Raw genomic sequence first — 17,848 nt, forward strand, 5'->3', positions numbered from 1 at the left:
AGCAGTGGCACTTCCGCGGCGTCATATTGAAAATTGAAATCTAAATAATTCCTAAGTTATTTATCCGATTGTTTTGAAATTTGCGCAATCGGTGGAAAGCCTCACTAGGCATTTTTATGATTTATTTTTAAAGATTTTTGTACTGCCTTATATATCGATTTTTTCGATTTGCGGGGAGGGAAGGAAATAATAAAAATAAAATAATTTGGCCTAGTGTCCTGGATATAGGAGCACCTACATTACCAATCTTGGTTGCTCTAGCTCTTATAGTTGCTGAGAAACACGCACTCTTACAGACGGACGGACGGACATACGCACATGGCTATATCGACTCAGTTCATCTTGCTGATCAAGAATATATATACTTTGGGGGGTCTGCCACGCATTTTTTACAAAAATGTCAAAGTGTATAAAAAAAGTCCCGCTTGAATGAGCATGAAAAGCTTGCTAAAGCTAAAATTGCTATACACTTTGACATTTTTGTAAAAAATGCAAAAGGGTATTATGAAGTTGTGCAAATGTATGTAACAAGGATAAGGGGGCGTGGCAGACTCCGTAAAGTATATATATTCTTGATCAGCAAATCAAACTAAGTCGCTATAACCATGTCCGTCCGTCATTCTGTATGTATGAGCCACTGTTTTTCAGCAACTATAAGAGCTAGAGCAACCAAATTTAGGTGCTACTATACCCAAACCCAAACGATTTTATTTTATTTTTCCCCCCTCACCCAAAAATCGATAAAACGAATTACACCCAATTAAACAATCAAAAAATCTGAAATAAATCATGTTTTTGTAAAGTTGAACTTGACAGCTGTTCGACTCTTTTGAATTTGTTCTTGAGAGAGTAAAGATGCCTTTTAAAAGTGTGATAGTGTCGATTTTCGAATTAAAAGCACTCGAAGCAGTTCAAGAAAGTAATTTAATAATAGAAAGCAAGAGGCCGTTTATTTATGATCTAATGTTTGCATAAGAGAAAATCACAAATAAAATTTCAATTTATTTTTTTCATTATTATTATTTTCTTAATTTCAATTTTAATCATATTTACCGTATTTCATCCGTCTGCCTCAAGTTGCATGGCCTCACGTACGACCTTTTCCATCTCCTTGCTGCCGAAAAATAAATCGCTAAGCTGGACTTTGCTTTTACGTTTCGATTTTCGTAGTAGTAGTATTTTTCACGACTTTTACAACACTGATTTTGCAGTGTAGTCACGGGTTGGTGTCTCGTTTGCTTTTCACATTACATACAAATTGCTGTTCGTGAACACCCTAATTTTGTAAACAAGTTTGTTAATTTTCAAAAATGCATATTTTTATTATAACTTAAGGGTAATCTTGGTCAAGTATCGCTTAATGACCAAGCAACTGAATCAAGGGACTGTTTGCAGGACGTGTTCCTTGCATGCGCACATCTATGAGGCTATCTGAGAACTCCGAGCAAGGCGAGCAACCGCAATTCGAAGGCACCTCATGCTGTAAATTAAATAAGTATTAGTTCAAACATTAATAGTGCGAAATCAAAAACTTACGCGTTGCGTGTAACTGAAACTATCAGCACACATCATTTTCACGGATATGGTTTTATAGGACTTGATGCTGCAGCAGGTGCAGAACTTTTCATGCACATCCGTTAAGGTGTTGTACTTGGAGCCAGAGCTACAGCTGCCCTCACAGTCCGTAAAGCCCTTGATGGGCTCGGCATTGACACAAATACCATGACCAGGTTTGGTAAACTTAATTAGCTCCTTGGTCTCTGCCTCAGCACGCGAAACAGGCAGGCACGTAGCTAGAAAAGGAAAAGCAAAAAACCCATTGACGAAGAGTTCCAGTCATACAAGTCATAGCACTCACATAGATTTTCAACAACAGGCTCGTCTTTGCAGTACTTGCAGCAGCCCTCCGCATGCAGCAAATGCTTGGGACAATTGGTCACATCTGGGCAGACATCCACGGAGGAGCTGACCATAAGTAGTTTGTCATTTTGCAGGCAAAGGTAGTGCGTACAATTGTCTGGCGAGCTCCATGACGCGTTGGGTTCATAGAGTTTCTCCTCGAATATGCAAGCGGTCTGCACGCACTCGCCACAGCATTTGCTCTTGTCCAGCTTTTGATAGCTATGGCCAGTCGGGCAGTCGGTATCACAGCGTTCCAGTGTGCTAACGACCTGAGCATTGCCATCAGGACCATAGGCGCACTGCTCCTGCTTGCACACTTCCTTGGCATGCTGCCACTTGTCGCCAATCTGCTTGGTAAAGCTGCTGGCGGTACTTTCTTCGTATTTCACTATGCAGAGGCTCTTAGGGGGTACTGTGGGTGCAGAAAAAGTGCGAGTGTCAGTGTAAGGGAGTTTGAATATAGCTCTAGTTGCGAATTTGTCTACTAACCGCATTTATGTGTGGGACAACAGGCATCTGCAGGATGTACTGTGCTAACCTCGTAGAAGCGTTGCAGGCAGACATCAGGTGCTGCTGGACACTGTTCCGACTTGCACACAATCTTCTGTGTGGGGCAGCAGCCCTCCTCCACCTTAACCAACTGCTCACCAGGCAGCAGCACACGAGGCGGCAGCAGAGGATCACACTCCTCCTTTGGCTTGCATTCTATGTGGAGATAAGACAATCATTAAAAGCAGCTCATGTGGTAAACCATAGAGCAGACTCACCGCATATGTACTGTGGACAGCCGTTGACATCAGTTTTTTGCTTCTTGAATTGTCCTGGCCCGCAGACTGGCATCATGGGCTCCAGGCAAAGTTTGGCCGACGTTTTGGTTTCGGGCACGCAACGATATCGCGGACAGCACTCTTCAACGCTGGCAATGACTGAGGGCTTGTAGCCCTCAGCGCAGATGTTTTCCTCCACCTGACACTTCTTCTGAACGCACGTGCTCTTGCCCTTAAGATCACACGCACAGTCGGTGCACTTGTCCTGCTGCCACTTGTCACCAGGCAAGTGCAGGCCATCGTCACATTTGTTGCATGCCGCCTCTGGTATGCACTTGCCGTTGTCCATGACTTGACCGGTGGGACAGAAGCAGCCTTCGAAACGCTCCGAGCTGAGGCACATTTCATCGCTGCTGAGAGTATGGAACACTGCCTGTGTCTTCACATTGACCGCATCGAAGTCGGAGAGCGCCTTGATGGTATCACAGTTCATGGCACAGCCACAAGCCTGGTATTCCATGTCGCTGGGGCAGTCATAGGGACAGAGCTCCGGGTGACGCCAGTTTGTGCAGATGCCCTGCTTGTTGCACTCCTTGGCATAGGCGGCCAATGACATGCAGACGCCCTGCTGACTATTGCCAGGCTTGCACAAATCCTGCTGGCAGGCACTCACGTAAGGCGAGGGATCTACGACAAGTGAACACTTGCCGAACAGCTGCTCATCGTTGAACTGCTGGCACGGATCCTTCTCCTTCGGCAGTGCTACGCAGTTGTCCTTGGGCGGCGCCGCGCTCAGACACTGCTGAGCATCAGTCAAGCCCAGCTTGGGCTCATCGGCCTGCCAGCTTTCTATGACATCCATGCCAGGCTTATGCTTTGCAGGGTTCGGCTGCATATCATTGCCAGCATCTTCATTGCAATCACCGCAGAGACCCTCCAGCTTGCTGCCATACTTAATGCTTGGCACGCTCAGCGTAAAAGTCAAATCCTCAAAGGCTGCTGTAAGTTCCACATGTGATTCAGGGAGCGTTATCACCAGCTCCTTGCCCACCACTTGACGGGCTGTTATCCAGCTGTCCTTGTATGGCAGCTGCTTCACTTCAAAGCCATCGACAAGCAGCTGCAAGGCCTTGAGCTGCTTGGCTGGACGCTGTACATGTATAAGATGATCCCCATTCAGTATATGCAGTGTCTTGGCACAGGTGCCGCCTTCGATGGCGTTGGGTAAGCCCAACTGCTTGCAGTCATCCATACTCGCATACACCTCGAACGTGTGCACGCCTGGCAGCACCACATCCCGCGATATTAGATACGTGCAATTGCCGTTAAAGCTGAAACTCTTGCGATCGTACGTCATGTACTTGGAGCTGCCCAGAGCCTTGCACACACAATCCTTGCAGTCGGCAATGGGTACACAATGCGGTCCCTTGCGCACTGTGCCCTCTGGGCAGTAGCAGCCTGGGAAGCAGACATCCGGCAGCACAGGGCAATCGTCGCTGTGCAAATTATCACAGGAAGGCTCGCAGCGTCGCTTGTAGCAGTCTGTGTGCACCGAGTTCTCCGGACAGCTGATGTCGCACTGATGCACTGCACGCCAGGTGCTGAGCTGCACCAACGGGTTCACGCTCAAACATTTCTTCACAAAGCTCTCCAGTATGCTGCACTTGCAAGCGCTCGCATCGCCATTGTTGGCCTGCAGACAATCGCAGGCAGCCTCCAGGCAATAGTTGTTCGAGAACTGTTTGTAGTTGACAGCCTTATGACACATGCCAAAGCTTGGATGACTACGCAATAAATTAATCGATTAGTTAATTGTTTATAGAAGGCATTTAAATTACAAAATGTCTTAAATTATCCCGGAACTTTGAATTAAAAATAACAATATTATTTAGAAAATAATACGACGTTAATAACGTTAACGTCACGTTATATACATTTTTTTATTATTACATTAAATCTTTCTTGATGAACCTTAAACTGGCTTCTATTTAATATTCCTTATGATTCAGTGATTACTGTTTTGATAAATCTATTTAATTAATTTATACTTTTACTTACTTGATAATGCTGCATAGTTGCAGCGCCTTGGCCTGCAGTTGTCGACTGCACTTCAGATCGCCACACTGTTCCTTGGGTATGCGCTTGTCGTACCAGCTGTTGCCAAACTTCTCCGTATTGGCCAACACTTGGCCATCGGGCGTGCGCTTATCATCCTTAGGGTTGCCGTTATAGTAACCACATAGGCCGTCAACAGTGCGCAAGAACTTGGAGGAGATGCCTACTTTGACTATGCCAATGTCATCTAGCTGCACCCAAAAGCCATATTTAGTGGACACAGCCAGCAGGGTTTTGCCAGGCTGTGAGACCACAAAGGAGGCTTTGCATATGGGCGAGTTGATGAGCTGCTCCACCGTAAAGTCAAAGCCATTGAACTTGAGCTTCAACTGCGGCAAGAGCACCAGCTGATTGCCTGCCTGCAGATCCTGTATGGTGACCACCTTATGGCACACTTTACGTGACTCGTCGCTGCACTGCTGATGCACTGATATACTCCAGCTGCTATTGTGTATGTCTCTCGCCAAGATGTGACTGCAGGGACTATACTTGAAGATAGTGCCATCGAAGCTTGTGAAGCTCTTGCCGCTGATTTCGCAAACGTCATCCTTGTTGGGACGCAGCACGCAGGTGTATTTGAGGCAATCGCCCGCCTTGGAGTTGCTCATGTCGAGCTCGATATCGTATTTCTCGGGACACTTGGGCTCGACGCAGGTAATGGTTTCATTTTTGTTTACCTCCTTGTTGGGTATGGGCACACAAGTGAATTCGCTGCACTCCTCCTCCTCCTGGTACTCTGCATCAGCATGTGGCATAGCCAGCAGTTGCTCTTTAGACGACACAAACTTGGTCTTGGTAATGCTAACACCATCATCCACAATGGAGACCTGCTTATGGAAGGTAAAGATCTTGGACATTTTGCGCGCCTTCTTCTCAATAATTTTAAGCTTCATTTGTGGTGGACAAACAGGCGCTGGGCAGGTGATAACAGTAGCTATAAAAAGTATAAAATATAGATATTGCCATAAAACGTTATCGACTAAATAAAAAACTCACTCTCATTCTTCTCGCGCTTATAGTCCGGCTCCACAGTAAACGAATCCCGACAGCTGGCATCCTCATCATCCGCACAGTCCTGCACGCCATTGCACCAAAGCACCTCGGGTATGCAGTCCCCGCTAGAGGGGCACAAACGCTGCTGCTTGGGACAAGGCTCACACTTGCAGAAGCAATCGCTTGTTATGATTGGACGCAGATGACGCTGCTCGCAGTTGGGGCATTTCTTGGGCTTACAATTGTGGCGTCCACCCAAAACGCAGACGCATTCCTCGCAAGCAGCGTTCTCAAACATGCTACCAATGGGATAGCTCACATAGTTCTCCACGCAAGGACACAGATTACGCTGGACACATTTGGCGCCATCCCAGTAGAGCTCAGGACTGCAGAGACACTTGCTCTTGTCGCTAGGGGCAGCAATGCCAGTGCACACATTGCAAGTGCTGGGCTCCACCAAAGTCTCCTTAATTTCCTCCTTAACCACAGCTGTAAAAATATTAAGAGTAAATATAGTGGCCCAATTAAAAGCACTTAATGGCGACATACGATATGGCTTGAAGCAGCCCAAGGGCTCTATGCGCATATTAATATTGCGTTCCCACTTGATGGGCACCAGTTTGATGTACTGCGTCAGCAGAGGTTTCTTGAAATGATGCGTGCGTGGCGTATGTGCATCCACATTAGCCTCAAAAATGCGTGGCTGTCCGTTGGGCGCCAGCACTGTATTCCAGGTGGGCTTATGCTTAGAGAACAAAACTTTGTAGCCAGTTACCCAGCCATCAGCACCGCCTTTGGTTACGAAGCCAGATACATTGCGTGGATCTAGGAAATCAAATTCAATAAACTCGTTAAGTGAGTTGGCGAGTGGACGCCACGCCGTTGGTGTCGACAACTTTAGTAGTTCCACCAGATGTGGTTTCTTCGCTGTTGGCTGCCAGAGACTGCTTGCCCTTAGCTGCTGCTCATGCATTACACCCTTGTCAACGCCCAGCTCATCCATGCACTCCTGCTCCATGTGCATGGGCGGATGCTCGGTGCTCGTCGGCAACGTCAAGGGTGGCAGCTCCGTGGACACTTCACCACAAATCAATAACTCCACGCGCATAGCAATGGAGCCATGCCATTTCAAGGGATATATGCGCAGCGAGCTGGCTTCGATAGGTATCTTGAAAAGAGTTTGTACTGGCGCACGCGAGTCCAGCGGTCCATTGAACATTTGTGGCTTCTCTGTTTCGTCCACCAGATAGTGATAGGCAATGCCATCATGGCTATGCAGTATCTAAGAAAACCAAAGGTATTATAAACTAAAACTAGCAAGAAATTTCATGTTGCTTACCTTAAAGAGCGTCACATAGTTGTTAAAGTCGGGACTACCTGCCATGACCACACCATAAATTGGCTCAGGGTGTCCAAAGTTCAGTTCCAGGTATTGCATTTGATCATTTATCTGTGGCATCCAGCATCCATCATTTTGCTTGCGCAGTCGCGCCTTTTGCGGCGCATGCTCTGGCGCCAGCTGTGAGCTGGCATTAAAAATCATGTCGGGCAAAGACTGTGCGCCATTCTCAACCATTGGTATCAATCTATAATGTAAAAAGACAAAGATTAAGAAATAAAAGAGAAAGAGAAAACTAGAGAGCTTACCGCTCTGGAGCGCAGTGCAGTGGGGGCGAGAGTGTGATAGGTACAATGGGCACAATAGGTTCAAAGATCTCCGCTGCAAAGAGAGAGTACAAAGTTAATTTTAGCTTAGCTGGCATTATTTGTATACTAATAAAGTGAATTAAGTGGTTACCTATTTGTGTATAAAGTTAATAAATTCAAATCGGCCTTAAAATCATATCGATCTGGTTTAAGGCAACACAGATTACATGAATCCCCTGGCCTATGGATAGTCGAAGCTGATAGAACCTTTCCTGCTGTAATTAATCATGTTGACTTACGTGTCTCTGTCGCTGGCGGTGATTCGAGCTTGTTGATTATGCAAGTGAACGCGTTGTCCATGCACTGGCAAATCTCGAGATCGGAAATAACTGGCTGATGAGGTTGCACATACTTTTCAGAGGAGTCCATGCAGGGACATTCATCGGACTGCACGCAGGTGTCTTCGTCGCGCCAAAATTTGCCCAGTTTAGGGCAGTCTGGGCGCAGTTTGTCTACACATCCAGGTTTACAATGCTCGTCGGCCTGGCAGAGACCACGCTTGCGCCGAATGCTGCCAAAGTAGTGGCAAGTATGTTCGCATTGATTGGCGCAGTCGGACCAGACTTTGCCCTCATCACATTGCTCCAAATCTGTCTCAAGCTTGGGTTTGCCGCATTTGGGATTCAACTCCTGCACGGTGGCAATGTGATCACAGAAGAACATAACCGGATTGAACATCATGAACTCGCCGCAGGTCTTCTCCACATAGACCCAACCACCCTCAACGCCCTTGGGTTGGCAGTGCAGGAACTTGTGGCAATCACCGGGATATTCCTTATACTCCACAAGCCCCACATCGCAGTCGCTGCCAATCTTTGGCTGCTCCACGGGCGCTGGTGTAGTAGGCGCCTCCTCACCCTCGCATTGACAAAAAGCGCGCAGCTCGTAGTCATGGCACTTGCCAATGCAACGCAGGCCCTCCGCCAGGCTGCAGACCACATTCTCATCCATCTGCTCCGGGGGTTCATGCGTGTTTTTGACGCGACACTCCACCTTGGTCATGTACTGCTTTAGACAGGTGCCATAGACACTCTCGAGGCGATCATAGCGCGGTAGCTTCTCCTCATCGTTCAGACGTACCGTCTTCTCTGAGGCATCCGCATCCTTGTCAAACCAACGCGTCCAACCCAGCACGCACTTGGTTGAGTTCTGCGTGGCCATAGGTCTTTCCGTGATGCCTTCTATAACTGGTGGCTGCGTGACTAGCGCCGGGTCATCGCACTTGACGCCGCTGCAGATTTCCTTGCGTTTCGAGCAGCGACATGTGGCGCATTCGTCCTGGAATGTGATGTCGCCTTCGTAGTAGGTCTTGTCATCCTTGACCATGCAAACGGGCTTGCACTCCGCCTTGGGCACACAGTCGCGATAGGTATCGTTCAAATAGATATAGCCAGCCTCGCAAGGCTTGATGTGGCAGCCCTCAATGCAATTCTCGCGATTGCACATGCGTTCCGCTATGCCCTGATCCAGGAAATTGTCGCAAGTCTCTACAGCGCAAGCTGGCGTGCAGGCCTTATAGTCGGAGCAGTGTGGATCACATTGCATGGCTAAAAAAGAATACATTATTACAGTATCAACTACAGTGAACTCTTTGAAACTTACGACAGAAGTGCTGCGTACGCCAGCGTATGTTGATGCCCTTTTGGGCGCAGGCATCAGCATAGGCCGCAACGGCCGTGCAAAGACACTCGCAGTCGCCACCCTGATCGCATGCACATGTGTCGAAAATGCAGCGCTTCAGATAACGCTCCAGCGGCACCTCGGCGTGACAAGGCGCAAACAGTTCCGATTTCAAAGCGCCACACTTCAGCTGCGCCCAAGTCTCTCGCTCCGGATGCTTACGGCAGGCATCGATTGGGGCCACTGGCGCTGCGCAATGCGGCTGCAGCTTCCAGGAATGTCCGAACAGCAGAGCACTTGTCTCCAGGCCCAGCGAAGGCGTCTGCATATCGTCCAGGCTGTTGCCATTATAGTTGCCACATAGTCCGTTCACCTTGTTGCGCCACTCGTTGCCCAACTTTACATAAACCCGCGTACCCTCGTCCCACTTCACCTGCAACTTGATCGGAATTATCTCCACGACAACAAATACTCCAGCCTTATAAACGTGGAAGGCATTGTGACCTTTGCTATTCACACTGTCGCGCAGCTCTGGAGAAGAAGTAAGTTAGCTGTGAAAGTAAATTTATGCTTGACAAGATACTTGCTCTTAATAGCCGACTTATTGGGATCCACACTGTAGGTGGCGTCTTTGCTAAGTAGCAAAGACTCCTGCACGCGGCCACTGAGCGCGATTTCCAAGGACTTGGAGCAGGTCACACCCATGGTGCCGCAAAGTACATTCTGTATGGTTATTGTGAAGCCATCGCCATTGTCAAAGACGCCCTTGGAGAGCACGTAATCGCAGGCGCCTTGGAAATCGTAGTCATGGCCATCGTAGGTGGTAAAGTGTGAGTCACCCCAGACGCTGCAGACGGATTCGCAGCCTTCGGTGGAGCACTTCCAGTTACCGGCTTGGCAGACGCACGAATTGCAATCCTCCTTGATCTTAGCGCCATCATCGTAGCTCTTACCAGCATGATGACATGAGCAGTTCTGGGGCAGTACACAAGCCTGGCGCGTGGTGTCAAACACGTAGCCCGCCATACAGACGCAGCCGGGCAGGCATTCCGTGGAGTCTGCCACGTATTTGTCCATGTTCTTGCAGGTCTTGGGCTCTTTGGGTGCGCACTTGGTAAACTCGGCATAGGGTTGCTTGGCGCACTTGCTGCGCAGCTCCGAGGAAGGTGGATATTTGATATCATCGCCTGGATCAGCATCTTGGCAGTCCCAAACGCCATCCATACAAGTACACAGGTCTATGAACTTTTCGCCAGGACGCACCTCCTTGTATCCCGGACGGAAGGTCATGCCGTCAAAGCTGCAGTGACACTTGTGCTTGGGCACACAGACGCCCTCATCATTTATGTACTCGCCATGTGGACAGCGGCAGCCCTCGACGCATTCCCTAGTGCAGCTGGCCTTGCTGGGCAAATCATCGCAGCTTAGAGCGCAGCCATCACCGCATTCATCATACACCTGACCCATGGGACACTTGGGAGCTGACGGGCATAAGACATAGATTTAAAATTTAAAATGAAGATTGGTAAAATTTGTTAAGACACCTACCACACTCCTTGACCGACATGCGCCAACCAGTCTTAACGCCCTGACGCATACACTCCGTGCCGTAGGCGGAGAGTATGGGACAGAAGCACTTCTCTGGAGCGTCCTTACAGGAGCAGGTGTCGTACAAGCAATTCTCATAGTACTGTTCCGGCTCAACCATGAAATGACACTCCTGGAATACTTCCTGGAGCAGCCACTCGCAGTGCTTCTCCGCCACGACCTTCTTCTCCGGACTCAGGGAACAGGGATGCGGCCCTTGAGGTGTCTCCGCCCCGAACTGGCAAGTGTCCTTTGTGCGCCACTTGTCCGCAAATGCTTCCACAGCAGTTTCCACATCGCCTTCGGGTGTAAGGAAATCATCCTGCGTATTCGAGTTGAATGTGCCACACAATCCTTGTGTCTCTCCACGCATACTGGGTGGTGCATCAATATACACACGCGATACGCCATCCCACCAGACGCGTATGCCGCCGGCAAACTCAACCGTTAAAAATGTGGAGCTAGCGCGTCGTATGAGCACCTCTCCTATGCCCAGCATCTTGGGCAGCTTGGCTATGGGCTTATCATTGACAACAGTGTTTAGGCCCTGATCAAGCTTGATAGTGGTCGGCGTGCCATCACGCAGCAGGAAGCGTATGGTGACGGACTTGGTGCAGGAAGGATCATCGGGTGCTGCATAGCTAAGAGCTTCGGACACTGCGCCCGAGCAGGCGACATTTTCTGCCTCCACGGAAAGATTTCCAGACTTTACCAAGTAGTAGGAGCACTTGCCCATGAAATCGTAACGCTTGCCATCAAAAGTTTGGTAATGAGGATCACCTATGGCGCCACAACGCGCACCACACTTGTCATCCGTGCATTTCCATTGTCCATCTTTGCAGGTGCAGGTATTGCAGTTCTTTTTGACCGTAGCCTCTGGCTTGAACTCACGACCGCGCAGAGTGCAAGGACACAACTCGCGCGTAATGCAAGCATCTTTGTACTGCACTGTGCCCTCGGGACAGAAGCACCCCTCGTTGCATTTACCTTTGCCGGTCGCAATGGTCATCACATCCGACTCACAAGTGGGCTCCACCTCAGGGCCACAGGCATGATAGACACGACCAAAGCCGCAGCTGATAGCTGTGAATTAAATGTAATGAGTTTCTTGCCATCTTTTTTTTTAGTTAAACTGTTTTATAATATTTACGGCAAATTTCTAAATTGCGCCAGCCGTGCTGCAATTGTACGCCCTTAAACATGCATTCCTTGGCTAGCATAGCAATTGCATCACAGTTGCAGCTCTCGGGCTGATCACGTTTCGCACAGTTGCAGTAATCCTCAACGCAACTGCGTATCAACGCCTCGTAGTTAAACGGCTTAATGCAATCGCTTAGCTTTTCATTAGCCAGCAAGCGCTCACAGATGCCCACTGCCTTTTGCAGCTTGCTTTGCTCGCAGGACTCCATGCCGAACTCTAGCTCAGCAGCGTTTTCCACGCGGCACATTTCATTGCTGTCATCCACATGCCAGGCATCCGCAAAGGCTTTAATAGTTTCCAACTTCTTGCCCGTCTTAGACATTAAATCATTGTTGTAGTCGCCATCGAGCGTGCCACAAAGACCACCAACTTTTCCCCACATGGCCGGCCCAGCGTGCACTGCCACATACTGATGGTGATCCCAGTCCAACTTAAGACCAATGGACTCCAGTTCGATTTGCACATGTTGCGCTACAGGCAAAACCTTCATGCCCATCACCTGCACAGGTATGGGCAGCTGTTTAGTTGGTGTGCTCATACGCATTGTGCCATCTAAGAAGTTGGGCATTTGTATTCAATCTTCAATTGCTAAGCGTTGTTTTACTTACTTAAGTTCTCCAAAGTATAGAGCACCGATTGCCATAAGATCTTTAGAGTATGTGCACAGCCATAGCCAGAGCCGTAAGGACACGCCTTCAAAGTTATATCGAATGTTCCAGATACTTTATCCATGATCAAAGTGTGTGAACAGGACAAAGGCGCTCTAGAAAGCAGTTGAGCTTAGTTAGATCAGATTATTGATTGCAAAAATAAATCGATAAACTCTAAAGAAGCCAATGCAACGTAATTTGACTTTTCAAAGATTTCAATTTATCATAACTTACTTAAACACCAATCCATCAAAGGTCTTCATATTAATGCCACCCCAGGTGGTGCACATGGCCGATCTGGGCGTTTTATCTATAACCAAATTCTTTTCACTGCTGATATACAAGGAATAGCTACCCGGCGTTGATATGGTTTCCTCCGACGACCACCACTCCTATTACATAAATATAAGGTTATAAGAATATGCACTTTTAAATAAACTTACGCTTCTATGTTCCAGATCCTTGTACTTGGCTAGCAAAGCGAGCAATATCTCACGCTGGCTTCGTAGCTCAGATCTAACCTCTCCGCTAAAGGCGCCATGGTAAGTGCGTCCTGCTTGCTGGGAGTGCGAAATTTGAGTGTTACTCCCTGTCATGCTATAGCCAGGTGCTAGGAAATAAGCTCAACATTAGTTAGAATAACAGTAAAAATGTGGAGCCCTTACGATAAATGCACCTAGGCAACGGAGCTGGTGCATATACACCCGTTTGATATGGACATCTATATTCAATATTCAAGCGTCCCTCCACCCTCAAGCCAGGCACTTCCGGGCAGGTAAAAGTGCAGCGTGCCTCGTCCCTATCATAGGCGCACTTGTAGTTACCATTGAAATTTGTGTTGGTTACATTACAGCTGGTTATGCCTACATATATGAGTTTCTTTAAATAAAGCTGTACTGCAGAAGATATTAAGAATAATTACTATATTGACAGAAGGCACCACGATGCATCTTTGAGCACTGGCATACATTGGCGCTGATACATTGACCGTTATTCTGGCAGGCTGGCGTACAGGTTGCTATAAAATATTTAAATACATTACTGATGTAGATGACATTGTGTTTAGGGAACAGCTGTAAGCAGAGGGGAAAGTGGAGAAGTGTACAGTCGAAGCAGCAAGGCACTTGCAGAATAGAGTGCAGCGCGAGTAGAAGTGTCGAAGCAGTTGCAGCATAGAGTAAAGTGCGTGTCGAAGTGGAAGAAGAATTCCGAGTTAAAACCAAGACCAGCACCTAAGTTACCTATTTGTAATTATTAACTAAACCCTACACGGATGTAATATTGTGTGTATTTTAATATAAACTTACGCCCACAGTCGGGGACTTTGTTAAGTCCAGTTTTGGTGTGAATCCATTGGCCATCGCGGCATTCAATGTTGGTAATGCTGCTACCATCCGGAAACTGAAATCCACGCATACATTGGGCATTGCACATACTACAGATTAAAATGGAAAAAATTAGTTTACTCACTTTTAGAATTAATAATACTCACTTTTGCTTGCAGCTAATTTTCGAGTTCTTTGGCAAAATTGGCTTGGCGGCACACACTGATTTCTTATATTGACATAACGGACCGTAATAGTTCTCGGCACACTGACACAAACCAGATTGCAAGCAGATGCCATTATTCTCACACTGTGGCATACAAATAGCCTGACAAGGCGGTATCTTCGTATACTCGGAGTCGCGGACAATCCAGCCATCATTGCCGCTGCAAAACAAATCCAGCACTTTGGTGTGCTGATTAAAGGTGTAACCATCCGGACAATAAACTTGGCACTTGCCGACATTATCGCAGCGGTAGAGCACATTTTGTGGCAGCAAGAGTGGGGCGCACTTGCCAAACGCAGACAACTGCAGCTGAGAGCTACCATAAAAGTTGCCTTGAGCAGTGCTACAAATTTTATTTTAATAATTTGTTTTCTAAAAATTATGGCAAAAAAAAATTATTTACCCTTTGCCAAAGCCCAGCAAACCCAGTGCATTGTTCACAAAACGCGTTCTAAATAAAAATAACTTTATAATTTCTATGCCACATAAAAGTTTGCTGCACATACTTGGAAGTCTTCACGGCATCCAGGAATGGAGCTCCATAGCCACCTTGAGCACCAGCCGCATCTCCGCCATTGCTGTAGCTATAGCGCGAACTAAAATTTTTTTATTTTGTTTACTATTTTGTTTGCAAAATTTGTTATCACGTTTCCTTTTAGTTTAATATACCTCGTTGCTGGTGCTCGGACCTTGAATGTTAAGTGACGTCCGGCGCGCTTATTATCGGCAGCGTCCGGTGAGGCTTCAACTACAGGGCTAAAAAGTTGCAAATTTTATGGTAAATGATATTAAAACAAAGCAAGAAAATATATCTTCGTATATATAATAAATATATAAATAACGTGAAATTTTAAATAAAAGTAAAACAAATAAATAAAATAGTCATGCCAAATAACTACTTAAAATATTTGCTAAGGATCTAGAATTTATTTGTATATAAAGTTTTATTCGTTACTTTTCTTTTTAAATATGTTCTAGAGAACTCTTAATAAAATTATGTAAAATTATATGAAATAACATTTTTGACAGATTTATTTCTCCTAAAATGTTTAAGAAGATTCTTTACTTTTCTTTTTACATATTTAAAAACATGTTTTAAAGAATAAAACTTCTTAAATATTTTAGGAGAAACAAATCTGTCCAAAATGTTATTTCATATAATTTTACATAATTTTATTTTTATTACGGATCACTTAAACATGCTAAAATTTTAACAGCTTTTTGGTTATGTTTCCTTATACCACTACACTGACACTACAAATTATAAATGCTAAATTTTAAAATATATTTAAAAACTTTTTTATTATAATATTGAACAAACTGTAACGTTGTTACAGTTCTTTACTCACTTTATATCATCATCATCTGTCATCACAATATCTCCATATTCGGCAAATACATTGCTGAAAATTAGCAGCCACACAAAAAAGTAAAACACTTTACTTGCCATTTTATGGCATAAAATTATGTCCTTTCTTAACGCTACAATTGCATATATCACTGGTATTCCGTTGCCCTTTAAATATTAAGTATATCTTTCGTCCTGTGAATCCCTAGGATCCACTTTACTGTTAAGCACAACACTGTTATTTGAACGATTCACTTTCAAACATAATCAATTTACAAAGACGACGTATTAGAAACAACGGCGCGAACGCAACTAATGGCACAGCTAACGCAGTTGCGCTTTTTATTAGCCTGAGGCCAAAGCTGGTCGCCAATTTGATAAGCTATAATCAGAGCTTTGGTGCCACTCAAACTCAACGTACAATGCGCTGATCTTACATCTTAGTACCATTAACTTATCCAGAGGGCTACTCTAAAATTCACTTTTTTCTAAGCTTATCGACATTTTGTGTGCCAAGTTGAGCATGAAACCAATGCTGGGTGCAATTCAGCAACATTTTCAGCGATAAAGTCGTTTCTCGCCTCCCCAATGCTATTATGAAACTGATTTAGAGTATATTTCAAGGCTAATGATGATAATACTCTATATTAATTGTAAATATAATGAACTACGTCGTTATTTAGCTTATCACTTATGAATGGAATAAATACTATGTACGTATTTAGCTTGCAATGAACTTGAAAATATTGTAAAGGCAATTGAACTGATGGCGCGCTTTTAATTTTTGTAACGGTAATTAATGTCAAAATTTATGTTTTAACACCCCTGTGTAAATAATCGATTTCATACAATCCATCGATATAGTAGCCAGTGTTGCCCACAAACAAAAACACAGCGCGTTATTTTAAATGTAATATTAATTCATGAAATAATTTTACGGGAAGAGCAATTTAGTAGCCGATATTATGCTAAATACATAAATTTATCAACAGCTTTGTTTTTTGGTGCACACAATATAATAAATTTTGGCTGGCAGGATGTTGCTTGATAAATGAAATATACCACATTCCAAAAAAAAAAAGATAAGGATAATGCAAGTTAAAACTATTTATTCACATTTCTCAAAACACCACTGCTTACTGCGGTTGCGTATAGGGATCAACATCATACTGTTGCCGCGTGGCTTCCGTCTCAGCGCCTACAGCACAGGCCAGCAATGCGTTTACAGTTTGTTCCTCTCCTGCTCTATATACATAACCATTTGCCTTATCAATATGATTTCGCAGTCTAAGCATGCTATCCGTGCTAAAAGCGTCAAGCAGCTGAAATGATACCAAAGCATAGTCCTCGACCATTGAACAAATGGCCTCGTTTAGCTTTTGATATTTGCGCATGGTGGGGTCATCGTCAACTTTCTCCAACAAATACTTAAGATCCAGCACATCTGTGTAGTAATCCACATTGAAGTGCAGCTTGGACTCATGCTTACGCAGGAGATCCGCCTTGGAAAGCACATTCACATGCGGCAGGCTCATGCGCAACATTGTATTTAGCGCCATTAACAGCGTGGCAATAAACTTTGTTGGCTCTGAGCAGTAATGCGAATCAATGAGATTCACTGTAACCAAACTATAACGTTCTTGCTCCAGACGTTCAAACACACTCGCCATAGCATTGTGATGCGTATACAGCTCGATTTGTCCCGGACAATCAAAGAGAAAGTAATTGTGTGTAACGCTAAGCTTACGCAGCGCCGGTATCAGCCAATCCTCTATATGATCCAACAGATACTCGGCACAGTGCATTAGTGCGCCATTTGGACCCAGCTGCAGGTGCTCCATGCAATCCTCTACAGTGATAAGCTCCATTATATTAATTACTGGCTGGTATGCCATGTTGTCATTTGCGGGGTCCAAATTAACAACGCCAACCTGGCGGCCAAGTTCCTTGTAGAATTTGTACGCCTCATTGCAATATGTGGTTTTACCGGACCCAGGTGGTCCAATGATGAGCTGTCCATAGCGTGGGTTTTCCACATTTGCCTGACCATACATCCGTTGCAACATTCTTTAAATTTACAATGTTTGCAAATTAATTGTTTACACGACGTACAGCTGATTTTTTACACAAAAATCAAACAGTGAGCAGTACTGCCAACTTACGTCGAAACCACTTAAAATAGCTACAAATAGTTAGTTAAGAAAAAGCTAAAAGAAGAAAAAAACGCCACATTTCTATTTTGAAAACATTATTTTATTTTATTTATATATTAATAGGCAATACTTTGATTCAATGTTTATTTGCAAAACTCAGATACCTTACAGCTAGCAGCATGTTACATGTTTAAAAGCCTAAAATTAAAATATTAAGATATTTCTTAATTGTTTTGCCATTCGCCTCCGAAACT

General features: G+C 45.3%; 2 protein-coding genes across 2 annotated transcripts; both read right to left on the minus strand.

The window, feature by feature from the left end:
* Positions 1–1,321: 1,321 nt before the first annotated feature.
* LOC108598184 (hemocytin) lies at positions 1,322–15,543 on the minus strand. Its single transcript, XM_017984799.2, has 26 exons — positions 15,443–15,543; positions 14,763–14,849; positions 14,600–14,689; positions 14,497–14,544; positions 14,035–14,436; positions 13,850–13,977; positions 13,465–13,560; positions 13,208–13,405; positions 12,986–13,152; positions 12,777–12,934; positions 12,501–12,655; positions 11,842–12,444; positions 10,653–11,774; positions 9,692–10,585; positions 9,087–9,635; positions 7,724–9,031; positions 7,425–7,497; positions 7,117–7,363; positions 6,327–7,059; positions 5,781–6,266; positions 4,728–5,718; positions 2,670–4,453; positions 2,392–2,607; positions 1,859–2,314; positions 1,537–1,793; positions 1,322–1,480 (listed from the first exon to the last, which is right to left on the minus strand). The coding sequence occupies exons 1-26, from the start codon at positions 15,541–15,543 to the stop codon at positions 1,358–1,360; spliced, it is 11,472 nt and encodes a 3,823-aa protein (XP_017840288.2). The 3' UTR covers positions 1,322–1,357.
* Positions 15,544–16,519: 976 nt separating this feature from the next.
* Positions 16,520–17,574, minus strand: LOC108599140 (GPN-loop GTPase 2). Its single transcript, XM_017985934.1, has one exon. It carries the CDS (start codon positions 17,505–17,507, stop codon positions 16,578–16,580), a length of 930 nt encoding a protein of 309 aa, XP_017841423.1. The 5' UTR covers positions 17,508–17,574; the 3' UTR covers positions 16,520–16,577.
* Positions 17,575–17,848: the final 274 nt, after the last annotated feature.

Source organism: Drosophila busckii, unplaced genomic scaffold, assembly GCF_011750605.1.
Source record: "Drosophila busckii strain San Diego stock center, stock number 13000-0081.31 unplaced genomic scaffold, ASM1175060v1 chrUn_01, whole genome shotgun sequence".
Lineage (NCBI taxonomy): Eukaryota > Metazoa > Arthropoda > Insecta > Diptera > Drosophilidae > Drosophila > Drosophila busckii.